The sequence below is a fragment of the Sorex fumeus genome, unplaced genomic scaffold (assembly GCF_029834395.1).
Source record: "Sorex fumeus unplaced genomic scaffold, SorFum_2.1 ptg000054l, whole genome shotgun sequence".
NCBI lineage: Eukaryota > Metazoa > Chordata > Mammalia > Eulipotyphla > Soricidae > Sorex > Sorex fumeus.
The window spans coordinates 23055403-23082275 of NW_026606111.1; the positions used below are offsets into that span (position 1 = coordinate 23055403).

General features: G+C 35.9%; 1 protein-coding gene across 1 annotated transcript in view; it reads left to right on the forward strand.

Annotated features, from left to right (window-relative positions):
* Positions 1-26873, forward strand: part of LIN28B (lin-28 homolog B) — a 109244-nt gene that overhangs the window by 45784 nt on the left and 36587 nt on the right. The window contains exon 3 of the mRNA XM_056125328.1: positions 8431-8615. Coding sequence (XP_055981303.1) covers positions 8431-8615 — 185 coding nt within the window. The remainder of the gene's footprint in view (positions 1-8430; positions 8616-26873) is intronic.

Below are 26873 nucleotides of genomic sequence, written 5' to 3' on the forward strand. Positions count from 1 at the left end.
ACTATTTTCAGTTAAATTTAAGTATAGCAAGGTAATGTTTCATGAATGACAGATTCATCAGATACATCTTTTTCCAATGTTTTTAAGTGAAAAATTTGAAACATACAAAGCAGTTGAGAATTTTAGCAGCAAATATCATTATGCTAAACATTAGATTGTAAAATTTTTTTTAAACTTTTTAAACACAACTATACTGGTTATCTATCTTTGAATCCATTTATCTATCTTTTTGATGCATTTCAACAGAAGTTATACACATCAATGCATTTCCTGTTGGAATTCTTTGGCATGCATGTCATTAACTAAAGTTAAATTTCTTTCTTTTCTTTTTTGGTTGCCAGGGATTGAACCTATGCCTGACACATGAAAAGCATGTGCTCTACCACTGAGATATATCTCAACCCCTAGAGTTCAGTATATTTTTTAAAAGTAAAATTGATACGGGCAAATTGTGAATGCACAGTTCAAGAGTTTTGACAAATGTCTACTTTTGTTATAACCTGAATCACTCCTATGATATTGAACATTATCATTCCAGAAAATTCCTTTTTAAATATCTATATCCACCTACTGCTCTTACAGGCAATAGCTATTATTTTTCCTTCCATAGATCAGTTTTGTCTGTTCCAGAAATTTTTTTTAAATAATGTAGGATGTTCCAGAAATTTAAATGAATGAATCAGTCTGTTTTGTTTTTGCTTTTTTGTCTCAAACTTCTTTTTCCCTTTTACTACTGGGTACAATCTCCTGTGGGCCTCTTATTGCTCCATGTTGGTGAGATCTGACTGAAATAAAGGGGAAAAGAATGCTTACTATTCATCATAAAAAATTCACAATTCCTAAGGTGTTTCTCTCTTGTAATGTGTCCTACTGTTGGCAGGTGTTTTGTTTTGGGGTCACACCCAGCAGTGCTCAGGGGTTACTACTGACTCTGCTCTCAGGAATTACTCCTGGCAGTGCATGGGTGACCACATGGGATGCAAGGGATTAAAACCTGGTTAGCCATGTGCAGGGCAAGTGCCCTATCTGCTGTACTATCTCTCCAGTACCCCCGTGCAGAATTTTATTTAGCTATTCTCATTTTACTTTCAGTAATTAGGGGCTGTAGAACCAGTACATACTGCTGCAGCGTGAAATAATAAACGGTCGTTTGTCTCACACTATACTAACAAGCCTTCTATTAGCACCTGAAATTCATCAGGCCAATCCTTGGGTTTGATTTAAAATTTTTTTTCATTTAGGGGCCACACCCTGCTGTGCTCTGGGTTTACTATTGGCTCTGCACCCAGGCATCACGCATGGCGGGGATTAAGGGGACCATATAGGGTTCTGAGGATTAATCCCAGGTGGGCGGCAGGCAAAGCTAATGCCTCTCTACTCTACTATCTCTCCAGCAGTTTTTTTGGTGGTATCATACACACTTGACTGTGGTGTTTGCCAAGTTTTGCATTTCTTTAGCTGTGCTTGTACCTGTGCTTGCTGTGGATTCCCTTCTTTTAGTTTGTGGGGCTCTCTGGTAGTTGCTGTGATGCTCAGACATGTGCTTTCTGGAAGTTATGCTTTCAGACTACAGTGCTCACACATCCTTTAGTTGCACTGTTCCCTATAATACTTTACGGATAAAAATAGCTCTTGCCTATCAAAAATGTTAAAAAGAAATATATTTTAATTTTCATTGTTTTTTTAAACTCCTCAACCTAATTAAATTATGTTATTCCATAAATCTCTTTTATTTTTGTTTTCGGGCTACACCCAGCAGCTCCGCTCTCAAGCATTACTCCTGGCAGTGCTGGGGAGACCATATGGATGCTAGGGATTGAATACAGTCAGCCTAGTTCACAACAAGCGCCCTACCTGTTGTGATATCTATCCAGCCCCAGAAATCTATTTTTTTTAATTATCTATGTCACACAGCTTTATTGAACTTGAATACACTTATATTTTAATTAGATTCTCATTATATTTACTTGGGGAGAATCACTTAAATTTATACTTGTTACATTAGAGAAAGTTAGGGGACTAGAGTGATAGTACAGTGGCTTGGACATTTGCCTTGTATGCAGCCGGATCTGTGTTCGATTCCCAGAATCCCATATGGTCCCTGAGCACCGCTGACAAGTAATTCCTGAGTGCATAAGCCAGCAGTAACCCCTGTGCATCTCCGGATGTGACCTCAAAAGCAAAAAAAAAAAAAAAGAGAGAATGTTAGTAAAATACTAATTGATTTGTTTAACTAATTGTAAAACTAATAATGCCTCTTTTGATCTTCAGAGTTGTCTTACAGCCTTTTCTGATGGTGCACTTAAATCAGTTTTACTGGGCTGGGCCCACAGTGACAAGACACGTGGGGCCTCACGGGATGGGGGTGGAGCCAGCCCTTTCCCCCGTCCCAGTGAGACCCTGAGTCGCCACCCACAAACGGCCTCTCTGGCTCCTGATCAAACTGCTTAACGGCCATGATCCCAGAGACTCAGGAAAAAAATCTCAGAACCCAGCAGGTTTTGGCAAGAAATCCCTCCAGATTTAATTGTTAAAGTTTTGAAATTTCAAAATCACGCGGCCACTACTGCAGCCACGCGACATCGTATGTTATTCATAACCAGCAATAGAAAACAAATTGTCTACTGTTGCCTTTTCGGCAGATCTGAGTGTTGGGGTAAAATCCTAATTTAATAATGGTGGGTCTGGTTTCGAAATATTGAATGTAATCAAAGTAAAGAGAGAGTAATGTGAAAATCATCTGCCCCACAGGTAGGGGGAGGGTGTGGGATGGGGTTATACTGGGGTTTTTGGTGGTGGAGAATGGGCACTGGTGAAAGTGCGGGTGTTTCATTGTATGACTGAGACTTAAAGCTTTGTAACTGCTCTCATGGTGATTCAGTAAATAAAATTATAAAAAATGGGAAAAAAAGTAAGGTGGAGTTCATGCCCAATTCAATCAGCCTAATCAGTTGCTGAATAAATAGCAGTACTCCTACATTAAAAAAAAAACTACCAGTTTTACAAAGATTTGTAATATTCTTACAACATTACTATCCTTTGTAACATTGCGTTGTTTTATTTATTTTGCCTTACCCATTGGTGCTCAGGGGTGACTTCTGACCCTAGTCTGCAAGACTAGTGCCTTTGCCTTATAATCTATCTCTCTGTCCTTTAAAAAAGTATATTGTTAAGTATGAAATGTTTTGCAAAGCAAATTCTTCCTTTCATTTATTTAATATATGATTTGTTTTATTCATGTATTTAGTTTCATTTGTTAGATTTAATATCTAAAGTAAATCATGTTTAAAACCTTTACTAAGGAAAGACTGTCTTTCTAATCTAGTTGGAGGAAGAATTACATACATACATAAGAGAGGTAATTCTATTGCTAGCTGGACCCCAGGGTAGAAGTAACAAGCAAATAAAATATAGTGTTTTGACCACTCTCATGATTCCATCTTCTTCTTTCAAAAGAATTTTTAAGTAATAGTGAGGAGAAAGGGAGTATAGCAAGGAAATTGGGAAAAGTGAATATAAATATAGCAAGAAAATAAAAAGCTTGTGTGTATCTACATGCATGTACACGTATACATGATATAGACAACATGTGTACACATTATATACATATGTATTCAGTGTTTAGAAGCACTTCCATTCTGAACTTAGGGGTCACTCCTAGCATTGCACAGGAATCCATTGTTGGAATTGTTAGTTTAGTTAATGTGTACCTATTTAAATTTGCCAGCCTCATGGTAAGTGCATGATATTTTAGTAAAAAATGTCAGCAAATTCTAGATGCTTTTCTATATGCCCATTCCTTTGTTCATTTAATGACTCAGTGAGGAGACTTATCCCCTATACATAATTGACCTTTATTTTCTACAGAACAAATGTAGATGACAGTGTAGACCAGAACACCAAAAGTTCAGACGTTAGTCTTTTAATATAGATTAAAACAAAAATTGCTGTGAATCTGTATTCTTGGTTTGGATAAGCAGAGGCGTATAGCAATGAGGATAATTAGAAAACATAGCACTGTAGCACTGTCCTCCCGTTTTTCATCGATTTGCTCAAGCGGGCACCAGTAATGTCTCCATTGTGAGATTTGTTACTGTGTTTGGCTTATCGAATATGCCATGGGGAGCTTGCCAGGCTCTGCCATGCGGGCAGGATACTCTTCATAGCTTGCCGGGCTTTCCAAGAGGGATGGAGGAATCAAACTGGGTTGGCCGTATGCAAGGCAAACTCCCTACCCGCTGTGCTATCGCTCCATGAGTAAGAAAAAAATAAAGTAAAATCAAATAGGTCCATATTAACTTCTGAATGGAATTATGAAATAATGTTATTTACCACGGACTGTTACGTTGCTATTAGCTTTATGCTGAAAGTATCATACAGAGTGTCACTCTGGCATTAAAGGTATAAGAAATTAAAAAAAATGTTTCATTGACTCATAATTGGTTTATAATATCCAGGATTTGGGGGGGAGGTTACTTTCATACCTTTGTATTTGTGTAATTATCACCACGCCTATAACCAATGTTCTGCCTTTGTCTTACCACCAAAGAAGACCCTTCTGTTCATTCCTCCTAACCCCTCTCTCTGTTCAGTGGTAGCTATTTGCAGGCAGTAGGCTATGATACTTACCACAATTCCCAGCTCTCAGGGAAAGATACATCTGAAAAATGAAATTAGCAGCAAGACATACCTAGATTGTTGCATTACACAGCAGTGGTTTGTAAAAACTATTCAAAAGAGTCAAGTGAATGAAATAAGAGAAAAATTCCAGCTTGAGCATTTGAGGCTGATTGCATAAAGGATTATTTGGACTGTGCCTTGAATCTTAAGTACTGTTTTGATACCAGGTATGGCTAGTAGAATGCATTCCTTCTGGCTTAAGTTGGAGTACAGTAATGAGGAGGCTTTTAAAGTAGGTCTAAGGAAGAAAAGGTAGCTGGTTTTATTAGTGGAGAAGTTGTGTATCAGAATAATGAGAAGGAAAGTAGAAAATAGAACTGGAAGCAAGATTATGAATGATCTCTGCTGTAAACCTAAGTATAATATAGATTTCTGAGATAGGAGACTAATACAGTAAGATGTATTCAGGGATAACATTAAGTTGTGAAAAGACTATGGAAGAGAGTTCATCAGAGATCAGGAAAGAACATCATTATTTGTTTGGTTTTGGTTCTTAGGCCATACCCTGCAGTATTCAGGGCTTATTCCTGGCTCTGTGCTCAGAGATGACTCACTCCTGGCATGTTATATTTTAGTGGGTTTTTTTTTCAGGTTTTTGTTTTCATTTTATTTATTTATTTATTGGGTGCACGCCTGCCAGTGCTCACGACTTAACTTCTGTTTCAGTACTCATATGTTACTCTTGGCAGCTCTTGGTAGACTTTATGGGGTAGCTACTGGGAATTGAACCTGGGTTTGTTGTGTACAAGGCAAGTGCCCTACCCACGGTACTCCTTTCTAGGCTCCAGTTTTTTTGTTTTACATTAATATATTGTTACTCAAGTACGAGATAGAACCTGAAATCAGGCTGTCATAATCCCATTAAATGTTTGGGGCAAGTTTAACAGATTATGAAGCAAAAAATGCACAAGGTTCATTTGAGAAATATCAAATAAGGTTGACGAGATATTACAGAGATTAAGACACTTGCATACTGCTGACCTCAGTAGTATTCCTGGCACCTCATAGTTCCCCGGCACCTCTGGAGTAGCCCCAAAGCATAGAACCAGAGTACCCCAGAGTACTGCCTCTGTTCTCACTCCTCCAAATACTCTGAAGTCAGAGAGGTTTATTGTTATAAAGAAATATAATTTTTCATCTTTTAAAGTTTCTCATTATGTAGCAGTAATTTTATTAGAGAAAGAAAACTTGAATACATGATAGGTCTATTTAGAATTGCTGACTTAATAGACAGAAGAGGTAGTATAAGAAGTAAGGTACTTCTTGTACATGCAACTGACCCCAGTTAAAGCCCCCCTTGTATTTGGTTCTCTAAGCACGGCCAAGAAGCATTTCAGAACAGAGAGCCAAGGATAGCTCTTAGGACCACTGAGTAGGCCCAAAGTGTCCCTTCCCCCAAACACACACACACACACACACACACACACACACACACACACACACACATACCCACCCTTTCTTGAGCTGGACAGATTGTTTATCTTTGCCTGTCTGGAAGCCTAGAGTTCCATCGTTCCATCCCGAGCACTGCCTGGTCCCCTGAGTACTACTGGACCCAGCCCAGACATTAAATCCGACTTTTATTACTGGGCTGAATATTGCTGGCAGTGGTCCTTAATGGGGCTCTCAGTACTTCTGGGGGACACCCCCAAAACACCTGCTTGTGTATTTTTCCTCTATATTTGGTGGGAGTGCACCCCTTTCCCCACCAAAGCAGTTTTAGGAGACCAGGTAGCTCACTCTGGTGAAGACCAGAGGAAGGGGCCAAGATACTTTCATTTCATATTTCATTTCATATAGTCATCATTTGTACTTAGAAATAAAGGTCTCAGGGCTGGAATGATAGTACAGCAGGTAAGGTGTTTGCCTTGCACTCAGTAGACTGGGTTTGATTCCCGGCATCCCATACGGTCCCCTGGTCACCGCCAAAAGTAATTCCTGAGTACAAAGCCAGGAGTAACCCCTGTGCATTGCCAGGTGTGACCCAAAAAGGAAAAAAGAAAGAAAGAACGGTCTCTGGGATCAATTAGATCAGGAAATTGCTATGTTAAATGTAATTAAACAGTAATTAATTTTATTAATTTAATTTTTATTTCTTGGAGAAAAGTCCTTAACTTTTGAAACTGTTAAGTGCTAATATGGCTCAATTAAGGAGAAAGATTAAGTAACATTTTAAAAATTTACTTGAAATGTACTTGAACACAAAGTTCTTATATCTTGAAGATATTTTTTGGAAGCATTGTTCTTTAGAATATACATGTGGAACCGCAAACTTCATAAATTTATGGAAAAGCAAAGAAAAATATTTCTCATTCAAGACTGTTACACAGGTGTTTATAGAAAGAACTGGAGTAGTCTTATGTCTTCTATCATATTTGGTTTTGCTCCCTTTTGTCACCAAATTCATGATATTACAAATTAGATATGTCAAATATGCAGAAGAGGGTTGAAGAATAATAAAACTGATTAATTTTAGTGTATTAAATTGACATTAGACTTAAAAAGGAAGTTCAGAAGAACCAAGTAATATTTGTAACCAAGGCTGTATTTTTTTGCAACCAGGAAACCTTTTGTTTTGTCACCTTTAAAATTATTAAAATCTTCTTTCAAATTATACAAAGTTCAGACACTATAGTTTATGATGTGCTTTTAGTTGTTCCAAAACCCATATCTAAGCCTGGTGTGTATCTTTACACAAATGAACATGTAAGTTTAAATTTTTTTTTATGTAGGTGTTATTCTAGTAAGTACGTTACTCTTTACCCTTCATTTTTAGCTTAACAATATTGTATATTTGTCTTGCCAGATTTATCAGGCAGTTTGTCTCCCACATTTTTTGCCACACCCTGCTTTGCTCAGAAACCACTACCAGCACTTCTTAGAAGACCATGGGGTCACAGCACTTAAATCCAGGGTCCCACATGCCAAACAAGAATTTCAGCCCTTTGAGACATCTCCTAGCATATGAAATTTTTAATGGCTGGATAATGTTGCATTATGTAACTACAATAATTACATTTAATCCTATTTTAATTTTATTTAATTAAAATTTAAATCTAGTAAGTTAATTTTATTCAATACTTTTTTATTTAATAGAAATATCTTGAAGTCTTCAATATACTGCTATTTTATCAGCTAGTGCTAGGCCCTTCTTCGAACACTTGTGTATGTTTATGGATTACTGGAAGTGGAATTATTGGTCAAAGAATACATTGCACATTTGCATTTTTACAGATATTTCCACATTGCTTCAATGAATTACTTTATTGTTCCAACAAGTTTTGAAATAGAAACCTGTTTGGAGGTTGGGAGATTTAGCCATACCCCAAGGTGCTCAGGGTTTACTCCCCTCTGACTTCAGGGATCATGGCTGGTGATGTTCGAGGGACCGTATGTGGTTCTAGGATTTTTTCTGGCATTGGCCAAGCATGCAAGGTAAATGCCTAAACTCTGAAGTATCTCTTCAGCTTCATAGGTCTCTTCTTGTGGGTTTTAGGGGTTACATGTTGCTCAGGGGACCATGTATTAATTGGCTTGACCACAAGCAAGGCAAGTGCCTTTACCTCTGTACTATCTCTTGGAGCCTACAACAGAAAACTTTAAAATGGTGTAAAATACTTGAGCTCCTAAAAACTTACTCTATATTTTATAATTGTAGCAGAATATCATGCTATGTTAAATTTGAAATTATGTAGATAATATATAATGTATAGGTAATAGTGATCACTTTCTGTCCTCTCTTTTTTACAGAGCAAATTATTCATGGAAGGATTTAGAAGCCTAAAGGAAGGAGAGCCAGTGGAATTCACATTTAAAAAATCTTCCAAAGGCCTTGAATCGATACGGGTAACAGGACCTGGTGGGAGCCCTTGTGTCGGAAGTGAAAGAAGACCTAAAGGGAAGACACTACAGAAAAGAAAACCAAAGGGAGATAGGTAATCATTTTACTTCATTGACGTATTAGTTTATTGCACTTGAAAAACATTTCTACAGGTGTATTTGTATTCTTAGTTATGTTACTAAACTTTATGGTCTAACCAATTAAAATAGAGCCCTATCACCTTGCTGTTGAATACAATTTATCAAAAATATGGGCTGTCTTGTAGTTTGAACCATCTGCAGAATATAATGAACTGAACCTTGAACATTGTGTCCACCTGATTGTTCAGAGACTACAAATAAGAAGTTGAAGCTCCCAGGATTAGGGATGTTACCCAAGTGGAGAGTATGTAACTTGCATGTTCAAAGCTTGCATGTTCAAAACTCTGGAATCTGTCCCTAGCACAGCATGCCACCCATCCCATCTCACAACACCATCAGATGGGTTTTGTTTTTTGTGGCTATTGTTTTGGACACCCAAGTTTTTAGTTCTGTACAGAGATGGCCTCCTGTGTATCTTAACAGCACATTTTTTCCAAATAAAAGTTTTTATTTTGTCTGTTTTGAAATATGTACAGAAAGACACAATTCATGCAAAATTTAAAAAACTAAAGAAGTAAGAAAAAAAATCTTAAATTCTTACCTATAGGGAAGAATCATAATAGACACACAAGTTGTTTTTGAGCCTTTTTCCCCCTCACTTAGCATCATATCTTAGAACATTTCATACTAGTCATTAGCACCTACATAGCACCTACAAATTTCTGTTGTGTGAATATACAAGGTTTAAATAAGGCTATCTTAAATTAATTTAGTTGTTAAGTATAGGCTATTTCCAATAATTTTAATTGCTAGAAACATTATGGTGAATATTTACATGTACAGTTTTGAAAATTTACTAATTATGGCATTGAAATATGTACATGTAATAGTGAAAAATCTGGATTAAACTGTACACTTAAGAAATTGATATTTTCAAGTTGTTCTCTAAAAATTAGTAAAGCCTATACATACACTGACACTGATCATTGAATGATATCTTTTTAATAATTTTTTTTTTTTTTTGCTTTTTTGGGTCACACCCAGCGATGCACAGGAGTTACTCCTGGTTCATGCACTCAGGAATTACTCCTGGCCGTGCTTGGGGGACCATATGGGTTGCTGGGAATCGAACCTGGGTTGGCTGTGTGCAAGGCAAACGCCCTACCTGCTGTGCTATTGCTCCAGCCCCTCTTTTTAATAATTTTGAAAACAAACCAAAACAAAAAACAAAAAGGGACCAGAGAGATAGTACAGTTAAAAGTGCTTGCTTTGCACGTGGCCAACTCAGGTTTGATTCACAGCACCACATATGGTCCCCTGAGCACCACCAGGAGCACAGAGCCAGGAATAAGCCCTGAGCACAGTTGAGTGTGAGTGAAAAATAAAAATAAAGCAAATAAAAAAGATCGTTTACTTAAGTAGGTTGATGTACTGCTTGTTTTTTCCTTTGAACTTTTTTATTAGAGACTAATTGTCTTTTTATCTTCATTTTTATTTTTCCAATGGATTACATTTTTTATTCTTTGCTAATTTTTCTTTGAAATGTCCATCTGCTATTATTGATTTTTAAAGTTCTTTTTATATATCTAGGATGTTTACTTTATATCTGAGAACTGTCTAAGAACTGTCTTTTTTTCACTTACAAAATATATTTCAGTTATAATAATGTCTTCTTAAAATAATATTGAAGTTTGAATTTTTATACAGATAAATTTGTGCTTTCTCCTTAATGTTATCTTTATTTCTATCTTTTTTCCTAACCTAGAAATATATTCATTGATAGTTTCTTATATAATTATTATTTATTTTTCAAATTTAGTTTTCTCTTCTCTTTTGTGCAATTGACTTTGAAGAGAAGGTTAGTAAGAATCTAGTTCTTTCCTCTTAAGTTGCCAACTAGTTTTTTCCTACCATATTTATTGTTTGGGGCTGGAGCGATAGCACAGCGGGTAGGGTGTTTGCCTTGCACGCGGCCAACATGGCCGACCCGAGTTCAATTCCTCCACCCCTGTTGGAGAGCCCGGCAATCTACCGAGAGTATTCGATATGCCAGACACAGTAACAACAAAGTCTCCAATGGAGACGTTACTGGGCCCGCTCGAGCAAATCGATGATCAACGGGAGGGCCTTTACCTTTACCTTTTATTTATTGTTTATTCCATATTTTTATACTTGTTTGGAAAACCAGCTGTAAGAAAATTACGCAGTTTTCATCTCTGTTTTTAGAAGTTCATTTCATATAAAAGAAAACCCATGAAAATGCCTGAAAGTTTTCTGCTCCCAGAGAGTATACTATGTTTACGTGTATTCACAAGTACGAATAAACAAAACCAAAGAAAAAAATTCTTTATTTTCCTATGATTTTTAGGATGTTGAATAATATATTTATGGCATGTCTTGCAGATACGTGTGCTAGATTGGAAGCAGTGAGGGAGAACAGTGGTGTCTAAGAGCAGAGAAATAGGATGTTAGGACATTCAGTAAGACTTTGCCAACTATTATAAGGATTTTGATTTGGGGGAAATGAAAAGTTATTAGAAAATTTTAAATTGAAAAGTAACCTTTGATTTACCTTCTTTAAGTATCATTCTGACATCTGTGATGACAATATAACATGGAGAGGCTAGAATTGGTGTTGAGAGACTAGGAGGCAGTTCTGATAATGTAGAAAAAAGGTGATGGTGGGTAGTTCCAATTGACATGTTAGTATAAGAGTAATTGAACAGAAGACCAGATGTATTTTGAAAGTAGGAGGATGGGATTTATAATTAGGTTAAATGTGGACTATGTGCGAAATTGAAGCATTGAAGATTGATTTAACCTGAGCAGTTGAAAAGATGGGAAATCCATTTATCAAGATGCAGAAGACTAGGAAAGGTGAAATCAGAAGCATGGTTTCAGACATGCTTAGTTGCAGTATATAGTAGGCATCCCATTGAATTTATAGATTTGTCAGATCAATGATTGAGTGGCATTCTAAGTTGAGAGATAAAACATTGCAATATTCAGCAAAAGGAATGTATTCACAACCATAAGATTGAGTTGAGATCATGACCAGAATGAGTATACATAAAAAAGAAGAGAATTGAGGTGCGTAACATTTCAGTACTTAGGGATTAAGGAGGGTAGAAAGAATGATACGGACAAACTTAGATGATAACAGAGATGTGACCATTTTGCAAAATGGAAGTTAATAAGAACAAATTCACTGAATTGGAAGCTCTAGTGAGTTCAACACAGAAAGAAAGGAAAAACATTATATAAGATAATTTTTTGAGTATGTAAATGGGAGCAGAAAAGTGGAACAGTAACTGATGAGAAATTGTAGCATGTTCAGGTGTTGATGGGAATGGTATGGGAGAAAAGGAAAGTGATTTTTTGGGGTAGGAGAAAAGATGATTATTGAAAGCACAGCTGGGAGATCTAGTCATATATTTATATGAGATTCATTCTTCAAAGTGGGAGATACATACCACTGCTTGTAAGTAGAGATGAGAAGGTGAATTTTTCATTTCATTTCATCATCCTGTTAATCGTCAATTGCCTCTAGCAGGCCCCAGTAACGTCTCTTTCATCCTAGCCCTGAGATTATATTCACGGCTCTTTAGGAGAATGAGACCCATCATTGTTACTGGTATTTGGCATATTTGGTAGGCCACGGGGAGTTTGCCAGACTCTGCCCTGTGGGCAGGCTACATTCGATAGCCTGCAAGTTTGTCCAAAGTAGGAATGAGATAATAAGAGAAATGAGATAATAAGATGAGGAGATAAAATAATGAGGGATTTCCCATTTTTTTCTGTGCTTTCTTTTTTTTCCCCTAGTGAAATTTGAAGCAAGGCCAAGAATTCTAAGTAATTGTAGAAAAGAAGGTTTGGAGATATTTTTGTTGTTTTGTTTTGTTTTTTGGACCACACCCAGCAGTGCCCAGAGACTGTATGTATTGCTGAGGAATGAATGAGCTTTGGTTGGTTGCACATAAGGCAGATGCCTTAGCCCCAGTGTTCTTTCTCTAACTCTGGCTTTGGACATTTAAAAGTGAAGAGATGTTAAATAGAAAAATAAAAAGTGAATACATTCTGGACGCATTTGATGCATTTTGGAATGTGTCAAAAATTCAAGTTAGTGGGTATGATTTAAAGTCATGTGCTATTTAAATGATTGTTTTTTTTTTTTCTCGAACCTCTCTTGACTCCATGGCTGTAGTTGTGAGATAGGTAAAAGGTAAAGGTAAAGGCCCTCCCGTTGATCATCGATTTTCTCGAGCGGGCCCAGTAACGTCTCCATTGGAGACTTTGTTGTTACTGTGTCTGGCATATCGAATACTCTCGGTAGCTTGCCGGGCTCTCCGAGAGGGGCGGAGGAATCGAACTCGGGTCGGCCATGTTGGCCGCTTGTAAGGCGAACGCCCTACCCGCTGTGCTAGAATGATGAATTTAACTTGAGTTGGGACTTTCCTAGTTGAAAATGGCAAAGGGACAGAAAAAAAAAAGCAAGGACACTGAGAATATGTGCAAGGAAACAATTATAATGATGGATCATAAACTATGTTTTTCTATTGCATTTAAAGTTTGGACACATGTGGCATTTAATAATTTCTAACTTTCTATTTAGTTCAAGATATTCATAAACTTCATTACTGGGATTATCAGTTTTTCACATGATACTTGATTTTATAAATTAATTGCAGCAAAATATTCAGCTAATCAAATAAAGACCTATATAGAAACTTGAAAAATAAGAGCAGTATTAGGTAGTTGAATACATAGAGGCCCTGTATTCAATCATTCAGTCCCCAGCACCACATGGGCTTGCGCACTGCCAGCCATGGTTCTGGTTTTGTAAAGAAACCAAAACAATGAGAAGAGGAGACTTGGCAGTATCACCTGATGACTGAAACAGTAACCAAGGTATTGATTTTTCTTCTTATACCTTTCAAAAATTCTAAAGATCTTTGATAACTTCTTGATTTCTGCTGTGACTACTCAACATATCTACATCCTGAGATTGTTTTAATAAGAATAAATAATATTTGATCCATATTTTGATGCTTATTGCATAATTATTTTTAAAATCTTAAGATATTTGGCATTTTTTCTAGTTATTTCTCATTGCCAATTTTTCTTCTGCTTGAGTATTTTATTGTATTTTTAAAAGACAGTTCTTAGATTTACATCTATTATGCTATTTTTCCCCCTAGTTCTTTCTATGCTTTTTTTTCTTATTGCCTTCCTTATTTTAATTTTTATTGTATCAGTTTTCAAAAATCAACACAGTAGAAAAAATGATATGAGTAACACCCATATAAAAAACATTTGAATTATTTATAGTGAAGATACTAAAGCACTGTCATATAAGTACCTTTTATCCCTATTAAAATAAATAGTACTTTTGTGTTTGTTTGTTTGTTTTTGGCTTTTGAGCCACACCTTGTGGTATTCAGGCTTGCTTTCTTTGTTCTTTGCTCAGGAATCTCCTGGCAGTGCTCGAAGAACCATATGGGATGCTGGGGATCAAACCCTGTTCAGCAAGGCAGGTGCCCTACCCCCTGCACTATCTATCTAGCCCTGAAAACAATGTTTTCTTAACATTGGTACCCAGTCCATGTTAAAATTTCCCCAGTTATCCAAGAACTGCCTTTAATGACTGTATTTTCAAAATAGATTCCACTTAGCCAACATGTACTTTAGTTTTAATGTTTTTCTCTGATTTACTTCTCAGATTTCTCTTAAGTGCCATCCATGTTGTTACAAATGGCAATCCTGCCATGTTTTATGGCTCAATAATATTTCTATTTAAAATGTGTGTGTTCTAATATATGTGTCTTTACTCACCAATATATTTTGTTCATTTATTCAATCACAAATGTACACTTAGTTTCTTCTTAGTCTTAGCTGTTGCATAATGTTGTCTGAACATGAGGGTTTAAATACCTTTTAAAGATAGTAATTTTGGGGCTGGAGAGGTAGTACAGTGTGTAGGGAGGGCACTTGCCTTGCAGTGGATTTGGTTTACCAGAATTTGGTTCCTTGCATCCCATATGGTCCCCTGAGAAACACTTCAAGGGATTCGTGAGTGTGGAGCCAGGAGGAGGCCCTGAGCCCAGCTGAGTGTGGCTGGACGTTTCCATTCTGTGACTGAGTCAGTTCACATTTATTCCGTAGTGCTCTAGATTCCTTTATCTCTGCATTCTGTTATTTTGAAGCTACTCGGAGGATGCTCAGGTTACTTCTGGCTCTGCACTGATCATCACTCCTATCGGGCTTGGTTCCCATACGGGATGCCAGGGATTGAATCGTGGTCAGCCACATGCAAGGCAAGCGCCCTTCCTGCTCTACTGTCACTCTGACCCCTCTCCTCATTCTTGTTATTTGTAAAGCAAATAACAAATACTTCATTATGGTTTTGATTTGCTGTTTCTGATGATTAGTGGAGTTAAACATCTTTTTGTGTACCTGCTTGACTTTCGGAAAACTTTTTGTTTAATTTCTATGCCCAGTTAAATATTAGATTGAGGTTAGATTCAGTTCTATTGTACTGAATGAGTTCTCTATGTATTTTGGATATTAATCCCTCATCAAGTATATCATTCACAAGTGTTTCCTCTCATTCCACAGTTTGCCTTTTTCATTTTATTGATTGTATTCTTTGTTCTAGAAACTTTTTATGTTATGTTGACCAAATTGGGTTTTGTTGGTTTTTTTGTTGTTGTTGCTGTTGCTGTTTGGTTTTGTTTGAAGGCGGTTTTCCTTTTTTGTTTAATTCTTGGTTTTGGAATTTGATCATATCTTGTGATGCTTAAGGGTGCTTTCTAGCTCTGTGCTCAGGAGTGACTCCTGGTGGTACTCAGGAGACCATATGTCTTGTTGGAGATTTAAACTGGGATCATGAGCACTGTAGCCACATGCAAGGTAATCACCTTAACCCCCACTCTCTCTCCAGCCCCTGCTTTGGGTTTTGCTCTTACTGCTTTTGCTTTTGGTGTCAAATCAAAAATTCCTTGCAGAGATTGATGGAAGTGGCCTACCCTCCTACATTTTCTTCTAGAAGTTTTATGGTTTCAGGTCTTACATTAATATGTTTTGTTTTGTGTTGACCTTAGCATATGGTATGAGAATTAAGTTTCATTTTTCGTATTGTGACTATTCAGTTTTCCAAGCACTACTTATTGACAAGACTGTTATTCTTTATTGAATACTTCTGATTCTTCAGTCATAAATAAATTAATCTTCTTTACTTGTGTTTATTTCTGAATTCTCTATTCCTATAACCAAACTGTTGATTATTATATCTTTTAACAAATTCTTAATTAGGGAACAAGATGCCTCCAGCTTTGTTGTTGTTCTTTTTTTATTAATTTGAATTTTTTTTTATTATTGAATCACCATGAGATACATGTTGTTGTTCTTACTTTTAGTTTTGATTTTTGGGCCACACTCAAAAGTGCCCAGGGCTTACTCCTGGCTCTCCACTCTAGGATCACACCTGACAGGCTCAGGGAGCCAGATGGGGTACTGGAGATAAAATTCAGGTCGTTCAAACTCCCTGTCCACTGTACTTTCTTTCCAGCTCCCTATTATTGTTATTCTTAAGATTGTTTTGTCTATTTAGATTCTTTTGTGGCTCCAACATTTTTACGCTTGCTTTCTCTATATCTGTGAAAATCGCGATTCGAATTTTGATAAGGATTATGTTTGAATATGAAGATGTATCTCAAATTTCATTTGCTTTTGTTAGCAAGGCCTAACATGCATAAAATAATTTTTTGTCTTCTCAGTTCCTTCCATGGATGTCTTATGGTGCTCAGTGTATTGATCTTTCATTTCTTTGGTTAAATTTATTCATGAGTTTTAATTTTACATTAAGTTAGCCTCTTGTTAGTGGATGGAAATAAAATCAATTTTTTGTATTGATTTTGCAAACTACAGTGATACTGAATTTGTTAATTAGTTCTAACAGTGTTTTGCAGTCTTTGGAGTTTTCCCTTATATTGTCATGTCATCTACAAATGCTTTAAACTCTGTTTAATTCTTTCTTTCCAGTTTGGATGTCTTTGTTTGATTTTATTTTATTGCCTGATTGTTTTGGTTAGGACTTATAGTCTTGCATTTAATAAAAGTGGTGAACATCCTTGTTTTATTACTGATTCTGGTGAGAAAAAGCTTTCAGTTTATCACTGTTGACTATGATGTTAACTCTGGCATATATACATGATTGAGGTATGTTCCTAGAAGGGAGAGGTGGATGGAGATTCTCATACCCAGGTCTCGAAAGGTCTAAGATGTGGGATGGCAAAAGAATATGCCAAGAGAGAGAGATGATTTAGACAGAGCATAGTGAGTTTATTAAAAGAGAGCATAGTGGTCAGACTGACACAGCGGGAGGCCTCCAAAGAGAGAGTCCACTTACCACAGTCTTGGGGAGTCTTTTATGTGTCTCTGGACTGCTTCGGCAGGAAACTTCTGTTTTCCATAGATTAGTTAGTCCTGGGAGGGGGTAGGCAGGAGATGTGAACTAAATTTGGTGGAGGAAGTAAATTACATATAAAATATTCTGAGCCAATAATGTAAAGATAATGCAATGTGCATGATGTAATTTAAGCTTACCTTGGGAAGGGAGTAATGTGACCAATTCTAGGAACTTGGATGGCAGACGCATAAGATATACATCTTGCTGGGCCAAATTGGTAAAGCAGGGATGTATAGGCTAGTTCTGGTAACTGTGGGGCAGGATGGAGCAATGTGGGCTGTCTAAGATTCTTCTAGACACAGCTGGTTATTTCAGTAAGGAATTTCAGCCTGTTAGGCCTTTGAAATAGGAACTTACACTAGGTAGCTTTATTGGGGACTTTTGTTAGACCACTTCATTCTCTTTATTATAAGGGTTTTAAAAATTTTTTTCATGAATAGATGTGAAGTTTTGTCAAGTGCTTTTTCAGCATCTGTTGGGATTATTTTACAATTTTTGTCTATATCTGAATAAATCCCATTTGATCATGGTGTATGATTCTTTCAATTTACTATTGATTTAAGCTTGCTAGTATTTTGTTAAGAGTTTTTACATCTCAGGCTAAGCCAAAAGTAAGCCTTGAATGTTAGCTCTGCCAGGAGTGATCTCTGAATACAACCACATATGGCTCCCAACCAAAAAAAGACAAGTATATTGACTTGTCTTTTTTTTTTTTTAAATAACCTAGTGTTTGTATTAAGGTCATACTGTTCTCATAAAATGAGTCTGAAAGTATTCCTCTTTGATTTTTTTTTCTTGAAGTCTGAAGAATGATTTGGTATTAATCCTTCAAATGTTTTATAAAATTCATGGATGAAGCCATCTGGTCCTCAGACTTTTGTTTATAGAGAGTTTTTGTTTCTGTTGGGAGGTTTTTTATTATTAGTGCCATCAACCTAATAGTAATTGGTGTGGTAAGATTATTTCTTATGATATAGGTATATGTGTACCTAGATATTTGTTTCCTAGGTTGTTCAGTTTGCTGATGTTAAATTTAAATTGTTCAGAACTATGAACTTTTGTTTGTTTGCTTGTTTATTTTTGGCACCATGGTCCTTCATATGCAAGGCACAGGTTTAACCAAATCTTTGGCCTGAATCCTTTGTAATGTCTCCTCTTAATAATTCTAATTTTCTTTAAGTTCATTCTCTCCTTCTCTCTCTTTCTCTCTCTCTCTCTCTCTCTCTCTCTCTCTCTCTCTCTCGTTAAAGGTATGTTCATTTTTTCTGTCTTAAAAAAAATCTTAATTTCACCGACTTTTTTTTTTCCCTGGTGCCGGTCATACCCAGCTGTGCTCAAGACTTACTCCTTTTTTTTTCTGCCTCCCTTCTACCCTTCCTCTCTCTGAGGCTTACTCCTGCCTCTGTGCTCAGGGGTCACTCCTGATGGGGCTTCAGGGATCATATGTGGTGCCAGGGATCATGTTTTCTTTTTGAAGTGCTTTGTTTTGTTTTGTTTGGGGGCTACACCTAGCTCTGCTCAGACCTTACTCTTGGCTTTGCATTCAACGATCACTCCTGGCAGTCTTGGGAGACTATATGGGGTCCTGGGGATCAAACCTGGGTCAGCCACATGCATGGCAAGCACCTTATCCCACTGTACTGTTGTTCTGGCCCCTCCTTGAAATGTTTTTGTTGTTGTTTTATAAATAGATAGTTTAATGTAATTCCTGTCAAGTCAGGTTTAAAAGATCAAATTTAGAAGTTTTGTTGTTTTGTTTCATTTGGGGACAACACCTGGCGGTGCTCAGGGCCTATTCTTGGCTCAAAGCTTGATGTTTTTCTTGATGGTGCTCAGCCCATGTGATATCAGATATAAACCTAAGCTTCCTACATGCAGAACATACCAGAAATAATTTCCCTGGTCTAGTTTAAAGTTGTTACACCAAATTAATTCATCAACACATTCAAATGTTAGTTCCTCCAGCAGAGAATTTTCAGCTTTAAAAAAAAAATTTTATTAAGGCACCAACTATGATTTACAAAATTACTCATAGAGAAGTGGTAGACATACTATGTTCTAGCACCAGTCCCACCACCAGTGTCTTCTTCCCTCACTAGGGTTCTCAGGTTTCCTTCCATCTCCTACCTCCATCCCAGCCTGTCATCTTGACAGGCACATTTTTAGGTTTGGTTGTTGACATTTGAATCTCATTTTTCAGTGTTGTTGACCCTGTGGTGTGTATATTTAGATATATTACTCCTTTTTTACCTCCCTCAAAATCTTTATTTTATTAAAAGCATCATGAATCACAAAGTTATTCATAGTTGGATTTTTGACTTACAGTGTTCCATCACCAGTCCAGCCACCAGTGTCAACTTCTGTCCACCAGTGTTCCCAGATTCCCTCTCTTACCCGCTCTACCTCAGCCCCAGCCCGCCATCTTGACAGGCACCTTTTAAATTTAGTTGTTAAAGTTTGGGTCTCATGATTTCAGTGTTGTTACTCTGGTTTGGATATTGAACTCTATCATTGCTTAGCACCACTAGTGTGCATTAATCCCTTTGTTCCCTGACCCCATTTCTTCTCATCTATCTCTTTTCCCCTTCCCTTTCACTCTATTTCTTTATTTCTTCCCTATACTCTGTGGCCAAGGTGATCTAGGCATCCCCCCATTAGTGGAATTATATATAAGAATTTTAGGAATTCTATAATAATTTTGAGTAAACTGTTTTTAGTTACCTATAATGCTTTTATAATAAAATGAATTTAATATTGATCAGATATTAAGAAATTTTATTTTTCTTAAAGATTGGTTTGTAACTGGCACCTTTTTATTCTCTAAAAATAATATGAAAAAATAAAAAAGTATGATTTGTTATAAAGAAGAGTAATTTCTTTTTATTTTATTATTTATTTTACAAAGCTGTTCATGATTGGATTTCAGTCATATAATATTCCAACACCCATCCCTCCACCAGTGTACATTTCCCAGCACCAGTGCCCCAGGTTCCCTCCCATCAACCCCCAACCCTAGACTGCCTCTATTGCAGGTGCTTTTCTCTCTCTCTCTCTCTCTCTCTCTCTCTCTCTCTCTCTCTCTCTTTCCTTGTGGACACTGTGGTTTGCAATATTGATACTGAAAGGTTATCCAGAATATCCCTTACCTCCTTTTAACCCTCAGAAGAAGAGTAGTTCTTAGTGCAGTTTTTGAGAAAATTGATAGCATGATTATTTGTCACTTAATTTTGCAATTTGAATGAAATAATCATGTCAGCCTGTAATATAGAATGAAATCTGTTATGATATAAATTTAGTTTATATTAACAAATGTGTTAGATTAGTAAAAAGGATTTGCACTAAATGATCAGGAAATCTTTATAAGTTATTTAGATGCTTTTAATCATTATTTGTAAGTTTATGATTAAAAATATAATTAAAAACTTTGAAATATCTATATACGATAATTATATGTAATGGACACATACTACAGCTTTGTATTTTTCATTGTTCATGTTTTCTTTTTTATTCTATTTTTTCCCCTAGGGTTGTGACTATCTTCTTTGTTCTCCGTAACCTTCCACATCTTTTGACCCAACTTACACAGTCTAAGAAGTACTATTCATAATGATGCAAGTTCTCTTCTAATAATGTTGACTTTAGATTTTAAAAATAACTTAGACAAGAATACGAAAATACTACTGTTCTTGTTCTGTTTAGTGTAGTATTTTATTTGCATCACTGCATTAGCATGAGTAAGCTTTTTGACTTTCTATATGAGTTAAAATTTTGCTTTATTTAGAAGCAAATTTTGTTTTTAAAACTTTTCCATATTATTCCTTTTGTGCAGAGAAATATATTTTATTTGATCACATTAGAAAGACCAGTTAATTTATCATTTTAAGGTATTCTTCAGTTAGTCTACAAGTTAGAGTTTACTATTAAAATGAAACATTGACATATTTTGTGATTTATAATAAGAAAAATCAAAGTTAACAAAGCAGAATCTCTTGTGATATGATTTATTTTTTGGTACAAAGGGGCTCACTTGTCTTTTTATTTTTTTTCCCTTAAGATATTTTTGGTCTTTACCTATTTTGGCTGTTTTGCTTGCCTCATTAGAGGACTGTATGTTTTCATTTTTTTATATATAATTAATTTCATCACTCACCTTTAAAACAAGTAAAAACAAAACTATCACTCTCACCCATTTATGTTGATAGCAGTGTAGCTTCTTTCAATCTTTATCTTAGTAATTTTCCATGTACTTTATAATTAGGAATTCTACTGGCTATATAAATTTCCAGTTATTTTACAATTATAAATTACTGTGGCTATGTAAATTTGACATCTGCATAGTATTTCTGAAAATAATAGTATAGTTATATTTTTGTAAGGCTATATATTTTATTTTAAAAATCTTTAAATTTTATTTTCATAATTATTATATTCCTGAAACTGCTGCCCCCCAAAAAATATCTCTTAGATTCCAGAGATGTTTGAAAATGAAAATGTATATCAACAATTTTCAATGAATAACTTTTTCCTTGATACTTGTGTGATTAGATTTAGGAATTTGCTGTTTAGTAGGTTCCTATTGTGGAAGAGAAATCTCTCAGGCATGAATTGATAGTCTAGATCCTTTGAGGTCTCTCCGTTCTGACCTCTGACCCCTATTCTTACAAGGTCAACATCTGAGGGCAGGAGATTAAGGCAGTTTAAAGACCGGAATGGTAAATGGAATGGAAAAATTAGCCAGCACATTTTGGGTGCAAAACATCAAAGTCATCAAATAGTTTGCTTATTTTAAACCTGGCTTATGGGTGTAACATGCTAATTTTATTGTGTTTGTTGGAATCAGAAATTTTTAATTACCACAGTTCATTTTCAAGATTTTAACTGTGTAGTACAGACTGTTAAAACTAAATCTCAGAATATTAGGAAGTACAAAAATTCTTATTTTCTTCTTTTATTATACATTGATGTACAGTATCAGTACATATGATTTTATTTAATCATGTGGCCAATTGGATTTTTAATTTTAGATAGGAGAAATATTTGCTTTAATTTTTGCTATGAAGTATTTTAGTTTTTTATTAATGTATGAAATGTATATATAATATGTTGTGTAATAAATTGAAGTGACTGAGGATTTAGTTGTATTTATAGACTTAAGATAAATCTATTTTTAAAAGGCAGAATTGGAAAACAAAAGAAATGGATTAGTCTGAGACAGTTGTCTTTCTGAGACTTTATTTTTTTATTTTACCTCTTTTCATCTTAAAGTGTTCTTAATGCCTTTAATTATATGCCTTTTATTATAATTTAAAAACCTGCACCAGTAGATAGCCATTACTAGTTTCTAGATTTTAGTCCTTTCTAATTAAATCTTTTCCACCCTTTATTTTATATTTGTTTGTATTCTGGACAGCTGTGAATTTGGGGCTTCTGCTTTTTACTGTGACTGCAGGACTAAAGTTGAGTACTGAACTGTTTGTTGCATCTGAGTTTTTATGCATCCAGATGTAAGGAAATTTGAAAAAACAATAGAATATCCACATCTTTTAAATTCTTCAGCATTTTTAAAATTGTGTTCCAAAATTTTTTTTTATTGTGGATTTAATTTTAGGGTGACTTTTCCAAGCCTTTTCCTCTTGTGATTATTTGGCCTGAGATCTCTTAATGAGGCAATTATGGTTGTTTCCTTCATTCACATTATCTTAGCAAATGCTTTCCCTGCTGTGACCTCTGTTCAGTTCAGGCAGACAATGTGCCATTCTCATCACCCTCTGCAATACATTGTGTGGAGCTGAGTTTCATTTGGTGCTGCATAGGTCTCCTAAGATGCCTCATCAGAATGGTCAGAAGCCAAGTGGCAAATATGACAGTTTTAAGTTGATTACCTGATGATTACTTTATTCTAAGAAGAATACAAAGTAAAATAATGACAAAAGGAAAGAATTATTCCAGAAACAACTCTGATATCTCAAGAAGAGATTGAGGTTTAAATGGTAACTATACATGGTTTTCTCCCTTTAAACTATGATCTTGTTGAAAATGAAGTCAAAAAAGTATTTGTTATGTATTTCTAATACAAGGGATTATGGAACTGGGTAATACTGTAAAACATTGAGATCCTGTTTAAAAGGAGGTGGTCTTTTAAAGTTCAAAAATTAATTTAGAGTTTAATACTGAATTGGAATTTGTTTCTGTTTCGGGGGGCCACACACAGTAAGCTCAGGGCTTTCTGCTGTCTTTGACCAGGAATCACTCCATCTGAGCCTTGGGCTGGTGATCCAACCCAGGTCTGCGTGTATAAGGCAAGAACTTTACCTGTTGTACACTCTCTGTGGCTTCTAGATAGGAATAGTTTTTAATGAACATGATAATGTTACCTTTAAATTTTGAAACATAAATATCTGTGTTTGCATCTCCAATCTGTTCTTTCAAAAACAATGACATCAAGATGAATGTAATCAACAGAAAATTTATGTCTTTGCTACTGAATCCCCATACTTGAAACACTAATTCTGCCCAAGCCCAAGTAATTATCTAGGGAATTACTATTTAATAGCCTCCTGTTAACTTTCTTTATTAATAAGAAAATACAAATCAAATTCAATTGTAATGAATTTTTTTATGTTTTATTTTTGTGTCACACCCAGTGATGCTCAGGGGTTACTCTGGCTCTGCAGTCAAGAATTACTCCTGGTGGTGTTCGGGGGACCATATGGGATGCTGGGAATCGAACCTGGGTTGGCTGCGTGCAAGGCAAACGCCCTACCCACTGTGCTATCGCTCCAGCCCCTCAATTGTAATGAATTTTAAGCACCATGCAAAGATTCTTCTAAATTTACTCTGGAATTTTGATTTTTTAAAATTTGAGCAGATAAAGAGTTGTGATTGAATAATTTTTATCTTAAAGTTTTCTTTCAGTGATATAAATTAGGCTTACATTACTTAGAATATAAAAATGTATAATAAGTTATAATACACATAATATATATGTAAAAAGTAATAATTTAGTTGAACAGGTTCCACTTTTATAAAATTAGATTGAAGATCAGTGTTTCTATATAAATTTATAGTTTTGTATATTATAAAATTTAGTTTTTTCATTTTCGGAAGGTTTGCTCCATGCCTAGTAGTGCTCATGGGTTACTACTGGCTTTGTGCTTGGGGATTGTTTCCAGGGTGGGTTGTGGGATAAGCTCTTTATTATTTATTAATTCTTAATAATAAAACACCAGTGGAAAAGGTCAGAGAGATAATACAGTGGGTAGAATGCTTGCCTTGCTATGTGACCTGCCTGGTTCAATTCCTGGCACCAAATACAGTCTCCCAAGCCCAGTAAGGAGTGATCCCTAAGTGCAGGACCAGGAGTAAACCTGAGCACTACTGGTGTGCCCCCACTTCAAATATAACCAACATCAGGAGAAAACAAAAAAATGTGTATTCTATATATGACCAATAAATACTGTGGAACTGAACGCATCAGCATTATCACTACTACTAAGAAGGAATATATTCTTAGGAATTTAAGAATGTTTCAACTTCGTAAAATCTGTAAATATAATTTATTTTATCAATGATCTAAAGTAGAAAAGTATACAATTGCATTAGTAAATATTAAAAATACTTTTGATATAACCCAAAAATCATCAAGCATAAAATTTTTGAGCAAAAAGTGGAGGAAAATGAAATAAACACTATTGATTGGAAAGCAATAACCAATAGATAAAATTTGAAATGAAGCCTTTTTTCCTTTTTTTTTTTGGCTTTTTGGGTCATACCTGGCAATGGCTCTATTCCCAGGAATTAATCCTGGCAGAGCTTAGGGGACCATATGTGATGTGGGGATTGAACACAGATTGGCCATGTGCAAGGCAGACACCCTCCCCACTGTACTATTGCTCCAGCCGTGAAGCCATTTTCACTAAACCAAATGCAAGGATTTCTTTCATCAGCAATTTTCAACACTTTTTAAGGAAATTCTAGTCCATTCCTTAAGAAAGAAAAGAAATAAACGGGTATAACTTTTTGAGGAGAGACAAATAAAATTATCTTATGGGGTGTGGCCTTGGTTATGCTGGTGGCACTGATAGCTCCTACCACTGCTAGACACAGACTTCTAGGTTCTCACCACTGCCCCAAGTACAGAGGATAAGCCCTTCCCTGCAAACAAAACAACAGCACGAAACACCCTGGGGGAAAAATTCAATCAGTTACATAAAAAACTGTAATACCTAAAATTTAACATCATAAGAATGATATATAATCTACGTAAAGATACAAAATAACCTGAAAAAGTAGTTTATCAATCACTTAGTTTAACATTTCACAATGACCAGTCTATAGACTAGTATGGTCTTCAGGTGTAAGGTTAAAACTAAGGTATATCAAGAAAGGTTAAAACGAGAAAGGTTAATACCAAGGTATAACATCTTGGATATGTATAGTTGCCACCTCTGGACCAGTATGCAGAAGTTGTGGCTGGTCCACAGGAATGAAAAGGTTGAAGAATGGTGATTTATATGCTTTCTAATCCTACTTTCCAGCTTCTTCAGGATAAGAACTATCATGAACACATGATCTAACATGTTTTTTATATTTTTTATCACACATAATTATCCTTAGAAAACATGAAATAGAACTGGTACTTTTTCCTTTAAATTTATGTTTTGGATTTTGGACCACTCCTGGCAGTGCTCGGGGAACCTATACAGGGTACTTGTGATCCAACCCAGGTCAGCAATATACTAGACAAACATTTACCTGAGTTGTACCTATTTATCACGCCTGAACAACACTGGTAGTGTGTTTTTTTTTTCAATTTTTATTAGTGAAACACCATGAGGTACAGTTGTAGACTTAAAGATTTTTGTGCTTGGGTTTCAGTTATACAATGATTGAGTACTCTTCCTTCCAACATTAGTAGTTTTTAAGTTAATAAAAGTAAAATTAATAAAAATGGAATCACATTACATGGATCATATTACATGGATCATTCTGTAATTTATTTTTTAATATTATAATGGACTTTAAATGTTTTTTATTTTAAGCACTTATTTACAATACTGTTAAAAATATTTCATGCATAGAAGTTTCCCAATACCATCGTCTACCACAGTCTCAGTGTTCCCTCTCATACATCTTCCCTTTGCCCACTTCCACCCTTGGTAAGCTGGGTTCTGCAGACCAGTTATCAAGTTCAGGGTTTTTTTATTTTTTTTTTTAGATTTTTATTAGTGAAACACCATGAGGTACAGTTGTAGATTTATAAATTTTTATGCTTGGGTTTCAGTTATACAATGATCAAACACCCATCCCTCCACCAGTGCCCATTCTCCACCACCACTGATCCCAGTATCCCTCCCCCCCCCCCGTCCCCCCCTGCCTCTGTGGCATGGCATTCCCCACTTGTTCTCTCTCTTCCTTTCGGGTGCTGTGGTTTGCGAAAGAGGGGTTGAGTGGCAATCATGTTCGGTCTAAAGTCTACTCTCAGCACGCATCTCCCATCCTGGGAGGATCCTCCCAACACCCTTTATTTGGTTCTCCTTTCTCTGTCTGAACTGCCTTATCCCCTAGCATGTGCGGCTGGCCTCCAAGCCCTGGAGTCAACCTCTTGCTACTTATCTCTGCTATTCTTGGGTGTTAGTCTCCTATTTTGTTACTTTATGTTTCCCAGATGAATGCAGTCTTTCTCTGTCTGTCCCTCTCTTTCTGACTCATTTCACTTAGCATGATACATTCCATGTAGTACCACTTGTATGTAAATTTCATGACTTCATCTTTTCTAACAGCTACATAGTACTTCATTGTGTAG